Here is a 21,880-nt window from a genome sequence, read left to right on the forward strand (position 1 = left end):
AAGGTATGGTGGCACAATGGCTGCTCCAAAAGCCTTAGTCTAAATCCTAGTCCCAGTCATAATCTGGGTTCAGATGCAAAATAGTGCCCTCCCATGTTGGCATGGGTTTCTTCGTTGGGTACTTTGGTGTTCCCCCCACATTTTAAACACATGCAGGTTGGGTTGAAGGCACTCTCAATTGGTCTGGTGTGAGTGAGTGTGTGGATTCCCACAACAGAACAGCACCCTGTCCAGTTTTGGCTCCTACTTGCTTAAAGCGTGTCTCCCATGACCTTTAAATTTGACAAAGTCTCTACAGACAATGGATGGATGCTGGTAAGTTACCCTAGCATTGCTAAAGAGTGCGCTGCACCCACATAAATAAATGAATTTTAATTGTCCTTCCAGTAGCAAAGTAGCTTATAAGAAGCATTACAAGATTGAAGATGGCCACATAACTGTCTCACAATAAAATTCATCTGATCAGTTTATCAATATAAATACCCACTGTTCAATTGAAAAGCATTCATATAATGGATGCACTGATATATAAATAAAGCCTACTTTTAGATTTTGAGACTTCAAACTAAATCTATATGTTTCAAACCCATGATATTAAAACTCTCACTGATTCCTGCCCAAGCATGCTTTTTACTATTTGTTCCACAAAGTGATACTGAAAGCAGCAGTAAATAATGCATTCATTTCAGCTGTTGGATTATTGATCTAGGTCTCTTTCTTTCCTTAGGGGCCTCAATAAACAAGGCTACCAGTGCAGACGTAAGTGAATGGTTTAATGTCATTGGTAATTACTTAATGATATACAGCACTGTACTTATTTTTAATAATCTGTTTTTGACTGATTTTTTTTTCAGAATGCAATGCTGCTATTCATAAGAAATGCATCGACAAAGTTATTGCCAAGTGCACCGGATCTGCTGTAAACAGCAAAGAAACAATGGTGTGTATTAATTACAGAACAAGTGTATTTTTTCTGTTTTCCAGAAATAGCAGTAGAACTCAGAAATTATTTTGTCAGACTTAACAATTTCAACAATCAAAAATTATTAAAACATGTCATTAATTATTCTTAATTAAAAAGGCTTGAATTAAAAACAGGTCAGTTTTTCCTGTTGTGACCTGAAGTTGATTTCCTTCATCAGGTGGTATTGGCTGATAAGCACTGCCTTTCCACTGAGTATCAAGCCCCAGCACTTCTTGTTAATTAATTTACCCCCATATTTGTAATATTTTTAAAGAATTAAGATACCTAATACCTGCTGGTCTGGTAACTTTAATACTGTGCTAACATTAGCTGAATTTATCCTAGAGATTTTGACACTTGTAATCTCTCTTGATACATATTTGCTTTGGAGGAGTATATTAAGTGCCCTACCCAGCACATTCTTATGTTGTATGGTGTACTTATCCCAAACCATCATCTTTGAATGTTGCAAGACTTTCGCCTTGTATGTAGATCGGGGTAATTACATTCATTGCATTCCTAGTCTGAATCACAATCTGATTGTATGGGTGGTTACCTGGCACTGTAGGGTTGCCACCCGTCCTTTAAAATAGGGAATCGTGCCGCGTTTGAGAATGAAATTGCGCGTCCCGTTTTGAATCAATACTGGACGGGATTTATCCCGTATTTTTTTTATCATTTTTTTTTTAAAGCAGCGTCTCATGCAAATCATCCCACACGCATTTTATGAAGATGCCTCCTTTCGTACTTTTGATTGGGTAATACTTGATGTCATCGTTAGTTTGATTGGTGTTTTTAACTGTCCAGTGAGGAGGGCGTGTCTTTTAAGTAGAGTCTGCAAAGTGTTGGCACTGAGATGTGGCGTCAGCGCCATAGTTGAAGCCCCTAACGTTGCGGTCAGCAAGTCGGCTAACATCCGCCATGTGCCGTCTTTCAGTTGCGAGAAGCAGATCATAGAATGGTTGAAACTGTTGCCCCTAACGTTGCGCCACGGCGTGTGGTTCGTTTATACCTCGTGTCTTCTCATTAAACTTTTATCTCGCGAATATGTTATTGCAATCCGCAGCGGGAGCGTTTCTATAAACTTAATTTAAACTTACGTTTTACACCGTGCTTTGTTTCCCTTATGAACATGCTTGTATGCTTAACTCGCTCCGTTCTCAATTGTTTAATTAATTTTTTGCTCTTTGCTGTTTGCGGCTGTTCCTCCATTTCCCCCTACTTCGTTCTTTTATCTCGCGAATATGTTATTGCAATCCTTAACGGGAGCGTTTCAATAAACTGATTGAAAATAGTTTTGCATTTACCTTTTTAGTAAAAGGCGAGCTTTTAAGCCTGAGAAATCACCTCGTAAATGCACGCATTTAATTGGACATGTGTTAATATGTATGGTTACACAGTATTAAAAGACAGTGAACAACGTCAGTTACCTTTCTTCCCGCGTTTGATAAAAGGTGAGCTTTTAAGCCTGAGAAATGACCCCGTAAATGCACACGTTTAATTGCACATGTGTTAATATGTATGCTTACACAGTATTAAAAGACAGTCAAAAATTAACGTCATTTACCTTCGTTCCCGCGTGTGACTCGTGCTGTAAATGTCTTCCTTGTTTTTAGTTCACGTGATTACGTAGGAGGCGTGATGACGCGATACGTGACTCCGCCTCCTCCATTACAGTGTATGGACAAAAAATATGTTCCAGTTATGACCATTACGCTTTGAATTTCGAAATGAAACCTGCCTAACTTTTGTAAGTAAGCTGTAAGGAATGAGCCTGCCAAATTTCAGCCTTCCACCTACACGGGAAGTTGGAGAATTAGTGATGAGTGAGTCAGTCAGTGAGTGAGTGAGTGAGTGAGTGAGTGAGTGAGTGAGTGAGTGAGTGAGTGAGTGAGTGAGTGAGTGAGTGAGTGAGTGAGTGAGTCAGTGAGGGCTTTGCCTTTTATTAGTATAGATACTTTTCCTGAATTACAGGCAATATTACAGAAAAAACATAAACATTTTAAATAATGTTCAAGAGCTCATGCTTTGGTCATACCAGTGTATATTCTGGCAACAGTTAAGCTATTTGTCAGTGCTATATGTTCGGGAGACCAAAAGATGCAGACTTACCGTCATGCTGAAGATGGGCTCACAGGAATTTTTCCAGTTTTTACAGCCATGAAGGAGTAAAGTGGAGGTTATTTTCCTTCAATATCCCTCCCCAGTGTTCCTTTTAAACAGTCCTTGTTAGGTTGACAGAGCCGATATATGATAACTTGCTCCTGCTGAGTCACACTTGACCATGCATAATAGAATGCCCAGTCATAGTAAATGTATGAGACGTTTTGATTGTGTGCCATGGTATATTCTTATACTGACACTTTTTCTGCCCCAGACATAGTCATGTCCCACAATCCTGCTATAATTAATGCTTTTATAGAGCTTTGATTGTGATGTTTTTACAAGTTAAAAATGTATTCTGAAATCTTTAGTACTTTGTTTTAAGTCAGCAAGCCTTTGCGACATATTGTATGACTTTTTATTTTTTATGTTTGGTTTCATTTACATCATGTGGTGTTGTGTTTGATTGTTTGCACTGCACTTTGAGGCAGTCTTCTAATAAAAAAAATATACAAATCTAAATGTATTGTTATTGTGGGTCTTGTCACAATCAATATCTGTGTGGAGTTTGCATATTCTCTCCTTGTCTTTTTTTATTTGTCTATTTTTCAAAGATGGACTGGCACCCATTAGTACACACTATCTTGGCACCTAGTATTTTTATGACAGATGACATTAAATGTTTATTTATAGGTTCAGTAAATTTATAGATAAATGTTATTGTGTTTAAATGCATTCTTATTTCATGTCTCAAATACAATTAACGTTACTAGTGTTCTTCATAGATTGCTATGTTCCATATCAGTATACGACACTGTAGTTTTTGGTTAGTGACTGCAGGTGAATCTTCTGTTGTCTGTCATGTAAAATATTTTTTGCTTGCTTCTCTTTAGTGGTCTGTAAATGAGGTTCCCCTCCTTAGATATTCAGCAGTGGCATATTAGATTTCTAAAAGATAATAATAATAATAATTCATTACATTTGTCTTCTACTTGGTTGTTGTTTTTTAATAATGGCTCCCTTATCTTGTAAATATATTGTAACAGATCCATTATTGTTGAAAATGAAGGAAAAACATTAATAACAATGATTATAATAATACACTTTATAAATAGTGGTATATTTTTATTTCCAAAATAACCAATTGTAGAATTCTAATTATACAGGATATGTACACGATTCTTAACTAAATTTATCACCTTTGTTTTACTCCATAGATACACAAAGAAAGGTTTAAAATAGATATGCCACATCGGTTTAAAGTCTATAATTACAAGAGTCCTACCTTTTGTGAACACTGTGGAACTCTTCTGTGGGGTCTTGCAAGACAAGGTCTAAAGTGTGATGGTGAGTTTTTGATTTTTTATCGAAATAAAAATCTAAGAATAAATGTCATCCTTAAAATGGGTTTCATTTTTGATGTATAGTAAGTTTAATGTGTTTGTATAAGTAATCACATAATATTTCATATAACCACTTAAAATGCATTGAGAAGATATGTAGAAATATATTTTTCTGTGCTGCATGGAGGAAGCAGTAGTAAATAAAATAACAGATTATCACAGGGAACACAAAAGAAGACACACCAGACATACAACAAGTCAACATAAAACATATCTTTGAATTGTGTAAAAATCTGACATCCCCGGAGAAAATCCATGTGAAAAATGGAGAACATGCAGATTTGATTGCCTAGGAAGTCACCGAAGTCTGAAATTTGCAACAATTCTTAGTGCACTTATCAGTAACTCAAATTAATTCTCCTTAACTGTACATGGAATTTTTAGCAATTAGTAGAGCCACAAAAAACAATCATCAGCAGAGCTACAAAAGATGTGAAGGTGATGCATAGTTTTATTGCAACAATTTAGTTCTAATCTGGCCCCCTTTTTCCATGTTGAAGCTCCTATCATACTTGTGGAACTATTTCTTTGGCAGACTTTCAGAGAAGTACGGTAACTCCACTCACATTCTTTACTCAGGATAATGCAATCATTGTTATAATTTTATTGTTTATGAGAATAAACAAAAGATATTTAAAAGTTTGAATCAAGCCAGTAGAATAGTATATTTGTTAAGACTTTTTATGGCTTAAAATCCCACAGACTTTGATTTAGCCTATGTTAAGATGATGACTATAAAAATTCAGTACCTCTTTACCTAGCCTTATCCATAGATGTCATGGAGGTAAAATTCAGAAATACTTAATTATAGTGACTACATGATATTTCTGTGGTAAAGACAACATTTGAGGTAATGACTGCAAAACATTTTCAAAATAAGGAAGTAAGCAGTTCTTCTTATCATACAAAAGACAAATGTTTCAAGGAACCATTTATGAGTTTCTATAGAGGGCAGATACTGCTTGTTCAACCGTGATATCAGTGGCAATCACATTCGCGGCACATCCTTTCGTGATTGTGCCACATTGTGAAAATGGTATGAGAGATGGTATCCTGTCCAACTCATAAAACAACACATTCTGTCATCTGAGTGCAGCTAGAGGCACTCTGACTTGAAGAAATCAACCAAAACATGTTCATAAGAATATTGGACAAAGATAGAGTACTCAAAGTGGCAAATGGTTATGCACAGTATTTCCACAAACAACAAAGCACTAGACAGAAACATCTTCTTCTTCCTCTTTCAGCTGCTCCCGTTAGGGGTTGCCACAGCGGATTATCTTTTTCTATATCTTTCTGTCCTCTGCATCTTGCTAAGTTACACCCATCACCTGCATGTCCTATCTCTCCACATCCCCCAAAAATCCAAGCAAATAGGTCAGAAGTACTAGAATTAAAAAAAAGAACCCCAGGAGAACCTGAGATGGTGCATTTTGCAATGCCACCATCCAAACATCCCCTTTATTTAGTTCTGTCCCTCACAAGATGTGACTGACATATTAATTGAGTAAAAGAAAAATGTAAGTGTTCTGGAAAAAAGAAAAAAAACACATTTCATTTTAATAAATATGATTAACTGTGAAAAGCATTATTATTGAGTCTGTTGTCATTTCAAATATGTTGCACTTTTTCTAACTAATATTCCTTCTATTCAGGTAATGTGATAAAAGCTTTGTAATGCTTTTTATGTTAGTAATGACTGCATATGTTTTCCATTAAAGGTTTTTTAATTAAATAAGACCATTAAATTATCTGTTAGTTTCTTCGACTAATTACCATTTGTCAGCAAATGTTCTTCTTTTTTTGATTAAACTTAATGTGCATACTGTATTTCAAAAATACACCTGAGTATACACTTAAATGTTCATACTTCAGAGAATCAAGAAGAATCCCCCTTTATGGCTTTCTTTTACATCACACTCATATTTTTATTATTTTTCTGATGTTGCTAGTACATTCATGTAGTATATAGTAGATGCTGTTGAAGTATTGCAGCTGCAAGGAGTATAGAGGGTCATGACAAACACATTTTGATCTTGGCATAGCATTAACTCTCCCCTTTTCTGTGTGTCAGAGATATCCAGGCTCCCACTAGCCATAGGTCAGAGTTTAAGTGGTGTACAGGTGTACCTGACCTGTTTTTTGCATTAGTTTTTATTTTAGTGCAATACTACAGTAGGATAGCTTTACATGCTATATGATGTGTGCTTTTGCACAGTTCCAGCTTTAAGCTAAATTATAAAAGATATACAAGAATTGTGAAAGAAAAACAGAATGAAAATAATGCATTGTACTTTCAGTTTTAAAAATGTTGCCTTCCTAAGAAGAAGTCCTGTTGGCTGAGCTAAATGTATAAATGACTGATAAACACAGTTAGAAAATCTATCCATCCAGTCATCTCTCCATCTTACCACTTGAGTATAGGCTTTCTTTGGTGGAAATACTCTCACTTCAACTTACATCAGTGCAATTTACACGTTCTTAAATTTAAAGCTGCCATCTAATCTGACAGCACACATTCCTTGAAGAAATCTACTACAACACAACCTAATGAAGCAAACTCTACACAAACAGCTTTCTCAGTCACTGAATAGTATCTCTGAAGATCCTTACCTTTTAAGTGCTTCTGTAGGTAGTGTAAAATACTCTTAACCACTTGAAGGGGTTCTAGACTAATGATCCCAAGAAGAACCACTTATGAGGAATTAATCCGGTTCTTACCCAGAAGTGACCTCAAGGTGAGGTTTATAGCAGGTTTTGAGCCAGATATATCTGGGTTTAGTGTTAGCAAATAAGCTGAAGCAAGAGCTTACTAGCAAAAGCAAACACTTGGAGTTCTTTGTTATATTTGGTAGGTTAGATAGTGAGGAAGTCATCACTTCTGGAATCCACAGGTATCAGACCTATATAGGAATTCCCTGAAAGTAAGTTTGTTTCTAGTTTTGTCTGTTGCTTTTAATTTAAGAAGATGCTATGTTACATCTCATAAATGTCTCTTTTGGAAAACTGGAACTAGATGTGCTTGTATAATGGGTGACAAGACCTTCTCATCGTATTGTCATGAAGTCAAACAGATTTTTTTTTTTGTTTGTATATAATTAATGTTGTTCTAATACAGCGTTTCTCAACCTTTAAGTATTTGCGACCTGAGTTTTCACAAGTTTTAATCACACCCCTCTAACGTTTTTTTGAAACCCTAATAAAATTTATTCCTATATTTTTTGCTGCCGATACACCGCTTCATGTTTAAAATTTCCCTATGAATAGCGAAATTACGCCACATACGGCAACATTCGCGCCCCACAGTTTGAGAACCGCTGTTCTAATAAATAATCCTTATTGCCAAGAATGAGCTCATCTTCACTAGCAAAATTAGTACATTTTTATCGGGGACCCTTGTACAGGACCACTTGGGGGGGAATCAAAAAAGCTTGTTAAATTACAGATCTAGGTCAGTTTGAGATAAATCCTGAGGAGGAAGAATGTTTGAAAATGTTCTTTTTTTGAACAGTTCATTCTAGGAGGTGAAAATAGACCTACGTTGCTACTAAAAATGGACAAAAACACAGGCTGACATTATAGATATATATTGCTAATACTCTTTGACTCTTTTCCAGTCACCCCAAAATTGTTCACCGGTTAATGCTCTGTACGTATAAATTGTGTCGATGTACTATATTACCAATATAGAAAGTGGAAAAAACCAGCTCACCCCCTTTTGCTGACTGTTATGGTTCATTTTGCACATCATCTACCAACACAGATGTTAATTTGTCAATATAATACTACAATTCTCACCCTTATGTGGAACAGAGGTTGCTACAAACTCTGTAAAGAGAAAATAGTTAAACAGAAAGTGTACAAATAACTAGAAAGTGCAACAAATTGGTAGCTACTGAAACTCCTATTTTCTCTGCAATTCTAAATTATGTGCTAAGTGAGCAAGCAAAACACCTTGATAATGTCTTATGATTTGATTTTGTAGAGTGTGGAATGAACGTTCATCACAAATGTCAGAAGAAAGTGGCCAATTTGTGTGGTGTGAATCAAAAGCTTATGGCAGAAGCACTAGCTGTAATAGAGAGTACACAGCAGGTAGGTATTCTGTTTAGTAAGTGGGCTTCCTGAGCTTCTTCTTGTTCTTCTTTCGGCTACTCTCTTTAGAGGTTGCCACAGCGGATCATCTTCTTCCATATCTTTCTGTCCTCTGCATCTTGCTCTGTTACACCCACTACCTGCATGTCCTCTCTCACCACATCCATAAACTATCTCTTAGGCCTTCCTCTTTTCCTCTTACCTGGCAGCTATATCCTTAACATCTTTCTCCCAAAATACTCCGCATCTCTCCTCTGCACATAACCAAACCAACCCAATCTCGCCTCTCTGACTTTGTCTCCCAACTGTCGAACTTGAGCTGACCCTCTAATGTACTCGTTTCTAATCCTATCCATCCTCATCACACCCAGTGTGAATCTTAGCATCTTTAACTCTGCTACCTCCAGCTCTGTCTCCTGCTTTCTGGTCAGTGCCACCGTCTCCAACCCATATAACATAGCTGGTCTCACTACCGTCCTGTAGACCTTCCCTTTCACTCTTGCTGATACCCGTCGGTCACAAATTACTCCTGACACTCTTCTCCACCCATTCCACCCTGCCTGCACTCTTTTTCACCTCTCTTCCACAATCCCCATTACTCTGTACTGTTGATCCCAAGTATTTAAACTCATCCACCTTCGCCAACTCTACTTCCTGCATCCTCACCATTCCACTGACCTCCCTCTCATTTACACACGTATTCTGTCTTGTTCCTATTGACCTTCATTCCTCTCCTCAATAGAGCATATCTCCACCTCTCCAGGGTCACCTGCTCCCTAATCTCGCTACAGATCACAATGTCATCAGAAAACATCATAGTCCACAGGGACTCCTGTCTAATCTCGTCTGTCAACCTGTCCATCACCATTGCAAATAAGAAAGGGCTCAGAGCCGATCCCTGATGTAATCCCACCTCCAGCTTGAATGCCTCCGTCACTCCTACTGTAGACTTCACCACTGTCACACTTCCCTCGTATATATCCTGTACAGCTCTTACATACTTATCTGCCACTCCTGTCTTCCTCATACAATACCACAGCTCCTCTCGAGGCACCCTGTCATATGCTTTCTTCAGGTCCACAAAGACGCAATACAACTCCTTCTGGCCTTCTCTATACTTCTCCATCAACATCCTCAGAGAAAACATTGCATCTGTGGTGCTCTTTCTTGGCATGAAACCATACTGCTGCTCACTAATCATCACCTCACTTCTTAACCTAGCTTCCACTGTTCTTTCCCATAACTTCATGCTGTGTGTCATCAATTTTATCCTCCCTGTAGTTACTACAGTCCCGCACATCCCCCTTATTCTTAAATATCAGCACCAGTACACTTCTTCTCCACTCCTCAGGCATCCTCTCACTTTCCAAGATTCCATTAAACATCCATCCATCCATTTTCCAACCCACTGAATCCGAACACAGGGTCCATTAAACAATCTGGTTAAAAACTCCACTGCCATCTCTCCTAAACACCTCCATGTTTCCACAGGTATGTCATCTGGACCAACGGCCTTTCCATTTTTCATCCTCTTCATAGCTGTCCTTACTTCCTCCTTGTTACTCTGTTTCACTTCCTGATTCAATATCTCCACATCATCCAACCTTCTCTCTCTCTCGTTCTCTTTATTCATCAACCTCTCAAAGTACTCTTTCCATCTGCTCAACACACTTTCCTCGCTTGTGAGTACGTTTCCATCTTTATCCTTTATTACCCTAACCTGCTGCACATCTTTCCCAGCTCGGTCCCTCTGTGTAGCCAATTGTTACAGGTCCTTTTCTCCCTCCTTAGTCTCTAACTTCTCATACAACTCATCATACACCTTTTCTTTAGCCTTTGCCACCTCTCTCTTCACCTTGCGCCTTATCTCCTTGTACTCTTGTCTACTTTCTGCATCTCTCTGACTATCCCACTTCTTCTTTGCCATCCTCTTCCTCTGTATACTCTCCTGTATTTCCTCCTTCCTCTTTCCAGATGTCACGCCAAGCACCCTTCTTGCTGTTACCCTTACTACATCTGCTGTAGTTGCCTAACTGTCTCGTAACTCTTCACTGCCACCCAGTGCCTGTCTCACCTCCTCCCTAAAATCAACCTTGCAATCTTCCTTTTTCAACTTCCACCATTTTATTCTTGGCTCTGCCCTCACTCTCTTCCTCTTCTTGATCTCCAATGTCATCCTACAGACGACCATCCTATGCTGCTTAACTATACTTTCCTCTGCCACCACTTTGCAGTCTTCAATCTCCTTCAGATTGACTCTTCTGCATAGGATGTAATCTACCTGTGTGCATCTTCCTTCACTCTTGTATGTCACCCTATGCTCCCTTTTCTTAAAATACGTATTCACCACATTCATGTCCATTCTTTTGGCAAAATCCACTATCCTCTGACCTCCTTCATTCCTCTCCTTGACACCATACCTACTCATCACCTCCTCATCTCCTCTGTTCCCTTCACCAACATGTCCATTGAAATCCGCTCCAATCATCACTTTCTGTCCCGTGGGTACACTGCTCATCACTTCATCCAACTCACTCCAACAATCCTTCTTTCTCATCCATCGCACACCCAACTTGCGCTGCATATGCACTAACAACATTACTCTGCCTGACACTATTTTCACCTCCAAAACACTCTTGACATACTGTTCCTTCAGAATAACCCCTACCCCATTTCTCCTCCCATCCACATCATGATAGAACAATTTGAATCCACCTCCGATCCACCTGGCCTTACTCCTCTTAGTCTCTTGCACGCACAATATATCAGCCTTCCTTCTCTCCATCATATCTGCTAACTCTCTTCCCTTACCAGTCATACTGACAACATTCAAAGTTACTACCCTCAGTTCCACTCTCTTTACCTTCCTCCTCTCCTCCTGCCTCCAGACATGTCTCCCCCTTGTTCTTCTCCTTCTTCAGCCAACAGTAGCCCAATTTCCGCCAGCACCCTGTTGACTAACAGTACTGGTGGCGGTCGTTGTTAACCCGGGGCTCAACCAATCTGGCATGGAAATTTGTATTGTTGTCCGCATATTGATTTGGCAAAATTTTACACCAGATGCTCTTCCTGACGTAACCCTCCCCATTTATCCGGGCTTGGAACCGGCACGAAGAAACACACTGGTTTGTGCATCCCTTGCTTCCTGACCAACATACAAAATCAGGTGCAATGTTACATTTTCTGAAAAGTGGGAAGTCGTGATTAGAAATATTTTTATGTTATACCTTTATAGTTTTTTTTTTTTCTAGGCACGAAGTCAAAGAGACAGTGAGATCATTGGCCGGGAGGGTCCTGTGGATATTAGTCAGCCTGGTATCATTAGAGAGCCATCTGGGATTATGCAGGCTCCTGCTTCCATGAAAAGAGGTAAATCTATTGAATTGTTTCATGTTCTGCTGCAAATCACATTATTTAGACATTGGTAAAATTAATTTGAATTCTGTTTATTGAAACAGAAAATAATGTTTTTCATTAAATTAATAATTTTTAAAAGAATGACCATCAAATTATTGACCTTATGAGCTTAAACTGCATCCACCGTTCAAAGTCCTCCAACTTGTAGGGAAAACTTGGTGGTTGGTGGCAGGATTGGTACTCCAGCCACTGTGGAAAAAAAAAACGCAGCTCTGAAATAACAGATAGGACTCCTTTCTGCTCTCTGCAGGAGTAGCTCTACTGCAGGAAGACTACTTAGGAAAGCTACTCTCATTATTAAAGGAACATAGGAAATCCCTCGGGAGCCTCATCCCCGGGAGAGTCAAAACCGTCAGAGAGCCAATGGGGTCAGACCTGTTGGGGATCAGAACTGGTGTGGTGCTGAGGTGTTGCCCATTGCACGGCAGCACTCAGGTCCCAATTTGAGGTGGCCCATCCAGGTATGCACATGGAACGTCATCTTCCTCTGCTGTCAGAGGAGCTTCATAAACTCTGCATCTCAGTGGCGTCACTCTCTGAGTTGCACAGACCTGTGACTGGCCAGATCTCTGTAGGTGGAGATCTTTTTATTGGTCTGACTGTTGCTGTGGCTGACCGGCTCCTTCCAATGGTGTCTGATGTCACTCCTTTCAATAAGCATAATATGAGACTCAGATTAAGGAACATTCTGGGTGCCTTGTATGTTGTCTCAGTGTATGCTTGACTGCAGTGCATTATGTATCGGTTAGGGAATCATTTTATTCGCAACTTCGCTCGGTGGTTGATGGGTGCCCCTGAGGAGACACTTCTCTAGTCATGGGTGACAGGGCTGGCTATGAGGATTGTGTTGGTCCCAAAGGGTCTGGAGACCATGGTGAAAGTGGCTCCATGTTCCTTGACTTTGCAAAAGGACAGTATCTGTGGATTGTTGGATCCTGGTTCCAGTACCCTAATCCGTATTGTTGGACTTGGTACTCCAATACTGGTGTTGCGGTGAAGGAGATTGATCACATCTTTGTGGGCAGATGCTAGAGGCTCCTACAACACTCCAGGGTCTACAGAAGTCCCCAGTTTATGAATTCTGACCACAGACTTGTTGTTGCCACTCTGAAGATCCAGCTTAGGTCCAGTAGGCTACCACCTACTAGGAGAATGAGGCTGGACCTGACGAAGCCACAAGATCAGGCTGTTTCTAATGAGTTTGCACACAGTTTGTGTGAAGAACTTGCAGGCTTGAGTGTGACTAACTGATCCTAATGTGCAGTCGGAGACCTTCTGTGACAAGATCCTGAAGGTTGCTGAGGGTTGTGTTGGTGTTGCTGGTATTCCCTGAAGGAGGTGTTTCATCTCACAAGACACCCTGGATATCATCAAGAGGAGTCACAGAGCATGGCTTGATGGCAACTCTCGCCTGTACTGGGAACAAAGAAGGACCGCTGCGAGGGCTCTGAGGGGAGATAAGGTGGTGTTTGTTAGAGTAATCTGTGAGCAAGTGACACACCATCTATGGTCTAGTGACCCATGTCCTGCTTAAAGAGGAATCGAAGCATTACGTACATTTGAATGTGTTCCACAGAGAGTCTCAGTCAGGGCGGGTGATGGAACGGTCCTTATGGATGACCCTGCAATTGTGACACGCTGGGCTGGCTACTTGGAGCAGCTGTTTAAAACTGATCATCCGGCTAGGGTGTTGGACATCTCTGAGCCCATGGTTCTTGAGGCTGATCCTCCAATTAGCTGTGAACCTCCCAGACTCACTAAGATTGCACAGGTGGTGAACCAGCTGAGGGCAGGGAAGGTTGCAGGGATATGTGGTATCAGACCTCTCCAGGCTGGTGGTAAGGCTGTCCTCCTTGCATTGCAAGCAATCTTTGCTTCCATTTGGGAGACTGGCATCATCCCAACTGACTGGAAAATGGGACTTGTCTTCCCTATCTGGAAATGGAAGGGTGATCGCCTGGATTGTGGCAACTACAGGGGGATAACACTGCTCTCGGTGCTGGGTAGGGTCCTTGCTAGGGTCATCCTCAATAGGATCCCTGATCACTTGCTCACCTACCTGCGACCAGAGCAGTCTGGTTTTACACCTAATAAGTCTACCATCATGGGGTCCAGTGGCTCTGGGGCATCTGTTGGTGAAGAAAGATTCACTGATCTTGACTTTGCTTATGATGCTGTGATGTTCACAGAGTCAATGGAGGCTCTGATTGGTGCTCTCTAGAGACTGAGTGAGGAGTCTGAGTGTCTGGGCTTGTGAGTGTCTTGGATAAAAACGAAAATCCAGGCCTTTAATGACCTATTGGGCTGAGTTGGTGATTATGCCTAAAATGAAGCAGGGGGATAATGTGACTTTACTGAAATAATAACAGAGGAGGATAAGGTAATGGAGACTGTGGAACAAATGCATTAGGGAACATAATAAGCATATTATCTATCTGACCTACCTAAACAAATTCTAAGGTTTAGGGTGGCTGGTCCAGTTATCTCCCAAAGAGTACCTTGATTAGACTCCTCCTGCTCTTTCCTTGCAAATTCTCTCTTTCTCTGGCCTGTCTTCCTCCCTTACCTGAATCTGCTCCCAATTCTGAGCTGAGTAGTACAGTGGCCATGAAACCCTTCAAGAGTAGGCATGTAGATCACTTACACGGTCAGAAGTGGCCTTAAAAACTCCTGGGATAATCCTTTTAGGCTCCACAAAGTGGCTCCAGGTGTTTTGCAATGCTAAACTCTACATATTCTTTAAATGACCACTTCACTCCAGGACACTTGTGAATTAGCGAACCACCTATTGGTCTGGTGTGTCTTCACTTGGACTGGATTTGACTCACAAGCCTTAGGCCTTTTTTTTAAATGCAGAACAGCACCTTACGTTATATGTTAAATAAAGCATGAACTTGATTTTAAACTTAAAAGAATCTGTACTACTGAACTAGACAGAGATTCTGTCAGTACTTAGATGTATATAAAAAAAACACTAACCAAAATTAACTTTAGACAAACAGTTTAGCCTTCAACATCAATAGAATTTGCTGGGGGCTGTGAAGCATTGAATAAGTGTTACATAAGGCACTACAACAGGAAACACATCTTCTACAAAGCAAACCACTAAACCTACTGTGTAAACAAAACAAGGTCTGCATCTACAGCTTGCAGCCTTTTAATATGCTGTTGTAACTTAGCAATATTCATAATACTGTCCATTTTATTATATATTCCCATTCACTCACGTGATAGATGAATCATAAATCATAAATTTGGGGAAAAATAAATAGAATTGAAACAAAACACAAAATAAGTAGAACTGAAACAAAAAACAAACATGATGTAACACTCACTCACACACACACACATAGACTCACACACTCATTTGCACTTTTCTGACACCTAGCAGCAAATTGCCATCATTTTGCATTCTTTCTGTGAGAGTTTCACAGACCATTTTATACACCTTAAGCTTTAAAGCTTTATAATCAAGCAACCAGAAACATAGTACCAGTTACACTTTAGTTTAGGTACAAAAAAAGACCTTAACAAAGACTTCCTTATTTAACATACTGTAAGTAGATGGATTATTCATCTCTGTGATTGTGGTATATTGACATGATGGTTAAATTACTTATTAATATGATGGATTCACAGGTCTTATACAAAATTTGCAATATCAAGAAAAATGTCTCTCAGTTAAGCCACCTCAGACCACCCTAAAGTGAAATTTTGTTAGTAGGTCATATTGTAGAAATAAATAAACACTGCTTTAAAGACCCAAAGAAGTGTCTGTTAAGTTCTTGTTACACAGTAGTAAATGAGTAATAGATGCATTCTCCAGTACCTAAACTAAAGTATTACCAAAATCACATTACAACATATACATCACAGCCTAGGTAAAAATACAACCTAATATTTCAAAAAGAGGGACTTCAAGTGCATTAAATCATAACACCAAACACTTACTCCATTTGGAAAGTTATTTGATAAAAGTTCCACTTTGAGATAGTTGTCAATATAGCAATTTGAACTCCATCCATCCATCCATTATCCAACCCGCTGAATCCGAACACAGGGTCATGGGGGTCTGCTGGAGCCAATCCCAGCCAACACAGGGCACAAGGCAGGAACCAATCCCAGGCAGGGTGCCAACCCACCACAGGACACACACAAACATACCAAGCACACACTAGGGCCAATTTAGAATCGCCAATCCACCTAACCTGCATGTCTTTGGACTGTGGGAGGAAACCGGAGTGCCCGGAGGAAACCCACGCAGACACAGGGAGAACATGCAAACTCCACGCAGGGAGGACCCGGGAATCGAACCCAGGTCCCCAGGTCTCCCAACTGCAAGGCAGCAGCGCTACCCACTGCGCCACCAATTTGAACTCCAGAGGTAAAAATGAAATGGGCAGGAGCCTGGCAGATATTTTAGAATGACATTTTAATAAAATCCTACAATACTGAGAAAAAAAACTACACTGTTCTATTCAAAGATTTTTTTTCTAACTTTGGGTAATACATGATGCTGCTTTCCCATTGAATTATAGAGGATGCATTAGGATTCTTCCAGTTAAGAAAAAATTGTGAACACACTAGTGATATAGTGTAAGAAATCACTGTGTTTATTCCTACATAATCTAGTCCCATCTGATTTTATGCCACACCATTAGAGGATCACAAATAAGTGTAAGTTTGACATGATAGATAATCTGATAGATAGATGCCTGATAGATAATCAAAAATCTCCCCCAAAATAGTCTATTTTTAAGACAGTACCAAATATATGACCTAGTCGGCCTGGTGCTAGATAACATAGCTCACAACAAGGGTAAGTTATTGATATACTATGAATAATTTTGATCTGTACAATTTTAAGATGATTTAAAGAACGTCTGCATAGATTGAAGAAAATTGTATAATATGAATAGAAAAGTTCAGTTCCTGAGATATTAACAGAAAAGTCCTTTCTAAGCATTGTGTAAGATAATCTCAAGGTGCATACTGTAACATTAAAGTCTATTTACCACCTAAAATATTCAAGCGTGGCTATTAATGGAAAATTATGGAAGTGCAGGTTCTTTTTAGTAAAGTTTCTGGTTTATTGATAGAAAAATGATAGCTTTATGAAATTACATATTTAAATTTAAATTTAAAATATAGCTGACCAAAGGCGGTAATATAAACATCTCTTAAGGTTCAGAATCCTAATGACTTCCATAAATAAAATAGTGTGTAAGTTAAGGAAGGCTGGAATATAAAATCATCCTCGCAATGGACGATGCAGAGAACAGCATCTCGGCCTAAAGTGCTTCTTTCATTGATTCCTTATTTTGAGCAAGTGATGCGCAACCAGATTGCTAGTAATTTGACGATAATTGTTTATTACTGGAGTAAAAAACAATTCATTTAGAGAGCAGTTAAAGAAATATTTTCTTTCTAAGTCAAGCCAATTAAATGTATTTTGATTAACTTCTACTTCATCCTGAAATTAGAAACACAGAAAGTGAGTTGGAGCTGGCAGTCAGGTTTTGATACTTTCAATTTAATAGATGGATTTTATAGAACTACTGCATTCAGAGTGCGGTTCACTGCGCCTATCACTGCTATACAATTGAGAGAGTCTATTAAACGTATTGTGAGGATTCAGACAGGACTTACTTTCTGATCTTTTTTGTTGCTTTTTCCTCTTGTTTTTATTTTATTTTTTACTATTCAGTTTTCAATATGTCACACATTTTCTTATTTGGGTCAGTTTTTGGTATGGTTGCTGTTGCTAGATTCTTTATACCAAAGTAAATCACCACTGAAATTTTTTGTAATAAAAGGAGCTGCCGTCGCCTCCTTTCTGAATTTTGCTAAAAAGAAGACTGCTGGCTAGTAAGCAATAAATTAGCTAAAGAAACCAAAATAAATAATCATGTTTTCATTTTATAATAACTTTTAGCTATTTCTGACCATGATTTCTGATTTGTTTCTATCTTGCCAATTTGCTGCAATTTCACTTCCTGCCTTTATAAGAGTATGATTTTCCTTTGCACCAATAAACCTCACCACATAAAGAGCAAAAAAAAACATCCTCCAGAAATTATTATTTTGGATATAGATAAACATTTTGAGCCATGATTCTTTTTGGGTTAGTATCAATATTCTATCTCTGCTGCAATAGTTAAGATGTCAGCTGATTGTATGGCATACAGTATACAAAAATAGCCACCTGCAAACTCATTGTGTCACTTATCACACTGTCATTGTGCCTTTGGACGTTAGGATGATTCCAGAATGATCACTTACACAGAAAGGAGAACGTAAAGTCACAATACAGACACTACTCAACCTGAAAACAAACTAGGTGCTAAGAAGTGTCAATGCTACCTGCTGTTTCTTCTTTCTACCTGCAGTTAAAAATATTATTTTTTATTCGTGGATCACATGAAGTCATATAACAAGCACTTAAAATGTTCTATCTTGATTTTGAAATACATGAGTAATATATGAAGTTCATTCATCTAAGCAATCTTGTCTCACGTCAACTATTTGAACTGAAAAGGTCTAACTTTTTTGATACTAGATGTTTATTAACTTTACCTTTTCCAGAGATTCAGGGTATCTCTTGGGAAAGCCCTAAGGTGGAAACTCCTGAAAATGAATTTCCAACATATGCCGTACCAAGGAAAGAGCAGCATAAGTTTACCATTGATGACTTTGTTTTGCATAAGATGCTGGGAAAAGGAAGCTTTGGAAAGGTAAATAAATATTTTTAAAAAGTATATATGAATGATTTTCTAATTTTGAAAAGGTGTTTTAAAAATGCCAAGTAGTACCACTATCTAACATTGTTGAGAACAGTTTGCCAACAAAATGAGCTGCTGAAGAGGCTCTATAGCTAAACTTTTTTAAGAAGCTAAATATTCAAAAAGTTAATTTTGTATTCATTGTATATTTTTATAAAAGTTTTCTCACTTAGAATTATGAATCTTCAACATAAAGTGAGAGTTAATAAGCATTTTCCAAAATCACAGCAACATATAGAGTATGTATCAAGTTTTGCAAAATAATAGATTTTCATAGTCTTACGTTATAATGGATTTTTAATAACAAGATATTTTACATATTAGAGACTAGGTGTATGATGATGTTTTTCTAAAGGGGTTCTCTTTTTGGGTCTTGGGCTTCCACCCCTTTGAATATTATGTCTAGGGTTACGTCATGGGTGACATATCTGTAAATTGTCTGCCCAGCAGAGGCTTTCAGGGTGATCTCCATCTTAGACAAGCGACAGTTTCACTATTCAAAAAGCACTTGGTTTGTCTTTTAATGTTTTTGAAAGGGAAAAATGCTCTGATGTACAGTATGTTAAGATAGTTTAAGCCTGTCCAGCACTTTGAGAAGAAAAATTATGTCTCAGACCATGAAAGCCACATAAAAAGAATATTCACCATTTGAGTGGAAGAAAACTGCACAGTGTTTAAATTAAGTATGTCTGTTGGACAGTTGAACAAGAAAAAAATTTTGTGTGCAGCAGGAAATCAAGTTAAGGAAGACTTTAAGGATTAATAAAAAAAATAATGAGAAAAATATCAAAGGAAAATGCTATTGTTTGGGTAAAAAAGAACTAAATGTCACCTTGTGAGTGCTAAACATGGAGGCTGAGTGTGTATGGCACTGGGAAATCCCAAGTGGGTGAAGCACTGTGTTCTTCAGTGTAAGAGACTCAGAGTGGCTAGGGGTGAGTGAAGTATATGGAGTGCGCTTGTGAAAACTGAACGAATCACACTCAAGGCATATCTAAAATTACGGTATGTGTGAAAATTTTGAAGAGAACTTAATGTAGGGTTGTGGAAAGATATATTTTGGTTTTTGAACATTGAACATTGGCTTCATTAACAAACATTCCACATAATTATTAGGGTTTGTTGTGTTAGGCAGTCAACAGACTTTATTTTAGTAAATAGTTTATTCATGACAGAAGGATATCAGAAGGTACACAGTATATATAATATATATATATATATTCAATATATACAGTACAAACACAAAAAATAATGACCAAAGCAACACAAAACATAAATCTTAGCTGACTGGATGAAGAGTACACAATTTTATGGATGATATTTTCCCTTTTGTAATGCTAGTCCAGAGAGCAATATTAGAAATGAACCTTTTGCCTTGGTTTGTAAGTTCTTAAGTGCCTGCATTCATTCTCTCTGTGAATGTGTGTTGTGTGACATTACAGATAACCAGAAGCCACTGTAAGGACTGGAATCCAGCAAGTTCTACCTGAACAGAAGTACCCTTTAATTTTACATGCTTAAAACTGGTGAAAAAAACAACTTATAAAAGAAAAAGAATTGCATAACACATGTAACCACCCAGGACATGACATTTCTGCTAACCGAGATATTGCATAATATAATACCCTTGAACCTGAACCGTAATTAATTGTTTCTACAAAGAGGTATTGGCAGCTAAGCCTACTTTGATCCTGAGAGCTGCAAATAATCAATACATTTTAATTAATCAAGTAATTACACCCAGTGAAAATGCTTAAGGGCAGGAGACTTGGTAAATAATCATTAAAAGCACTTCTTAAAAATAGAAAAGAAAAAAAAAATTTATAGCAGTTATTTACAGCACATTCAAAAAACAGCTAAACTCCAAAATACAGAGCAGTGCACACAATACATACTTATACCGCCAAACGTTCAAAGAGTCTTAGACAAGATACTGTTAAAACATGTAAAGGTGAAACCTTATAAAAAATGGCACAGACGCAAAGTAGCACATGATTAAACAGACTCATCCCCATGATGTGAGAAAACTTAGCCTCACCAAAATATCCTTCGTACACCTCCAATACAAATCAGTGACACCCGAGATGAATGCTGGGTTCTCTTCAGCACAGCATTCCTTCTGCTGAGAATAATTCTTTGCATTTATATAGCGCTTTTCTCACTACTCATGGTGCTTAGCAATTGCAGGTTAAGGGCCTTGCTCAAGAGCCTAACAGAGCACCTAACAGAGTCCCTATTGGCATTTACGGGTAATCGAACCGGCAACCTTCTGATTGCCAGTGCAGATCCCTAGCCTCAGAGAAAGCAGTACCTCCCTCGTCCTTGGTGAAGTTTTTCCCTGTTTGGCTGCTAGTTTAGTTTAGTGAGGCCTTTAATTCTGCCCGTAACAATGGATCTGCTGATGCTGATTCCTTTTAACTCCACAACTTACTTTTGCCAAGCTCTTCGTTCTCCTTAATAGCTGTTACTACAGAAACAGTACTATTCACATTACTATGTAAAATAATTCGATCAGACGCTGTAAGCTCAGATAATACAGATATATGAAATACTACCACTATACACAAACTGTAGCTTACTGCTTTTAGCTTAAACGACATCAATCACCACAATAATCCATTCACTAGCTTCTGCACCAACAAGATTATAGACAACATTAGCCTCAAAAATCATAAGTACAGTGTAGTAATTAGTCTTTGTCCAGTTCAAGGTTTAGTGGTAATACTTTGCCCTCAAGTCTTCAGGGCCCATGGCACCAGAGGTAGCACAGCATGTTTTATGTTCATTTGGCCCCTTAGTTCTGTCACTTTGCAGTGTCTGTCTGTACCACAGTTACAATCTTTCAAGGTCTAAGACTGTGATCCATTTTTGCTAGCATAAAATCAAATTTGTTGAGGTTTGTGATCATCAGTTAAATTCTTTGTTTCAGCAAGCTAAATATTTTGCTTTTATATATGATTGTACTATTCTGCTTTCTTCAGTGAGGCTAGCATCCATGAGGCAACCATGGCCAGACTCTGTTACAAGTAGTTTTAAACTGTTATGATTAAGATTAGAATTCCCCTTTGAATAGAAGGGTGTTTTTTTTTTTTTTTTTTTTTTTTTTTTATACGCTA

The 21,880-nt window shown here is 38.5% G+C and overlaps 1 protein-coding gene across 1 annotated transcript in view; it reads left to right on the top strand.

The window, feature by feature from the left end:
- The window catches only part of prkcq (protein kinase C, theta), a 144,995-nt gene that overhangs the window by 88,260 nt on the left and 34,855 nt on the right, over positions 1-21,880 (top strand). The window contains 6 exon segments of the mRNA XM_028814114.2: positions 728-759; positions 855-940; positions 4,285-4,414; positions 8,456-8,565; positions 11,817-11,934; positions 18,568-18,716. Of these exon segments, the coding sequence (XP_028669947.1) occupies positions 728-759; positions 855-940; positions 4,285-4,414; positions 8,456-8,565; positions 11,817-11,934; positions 18,568-18,716 (625 nt within the window).

This window comes from Erpetoichthys calabaricus, chromosome 1 (assembly GCF_900747795.2).
Source record: "Erpetoichthys calabaricus chromosome 1, fErpCal1.3, whole genome shotgun sequence".
NCBI classification, from domain to species: domain Eukaryota; kingdom Metazoa; phylum Chordata; class Cladistia; order Polypteriformes; family Polypteridae; genus Erpetoichthys; species Erpetoichthys calabaricus.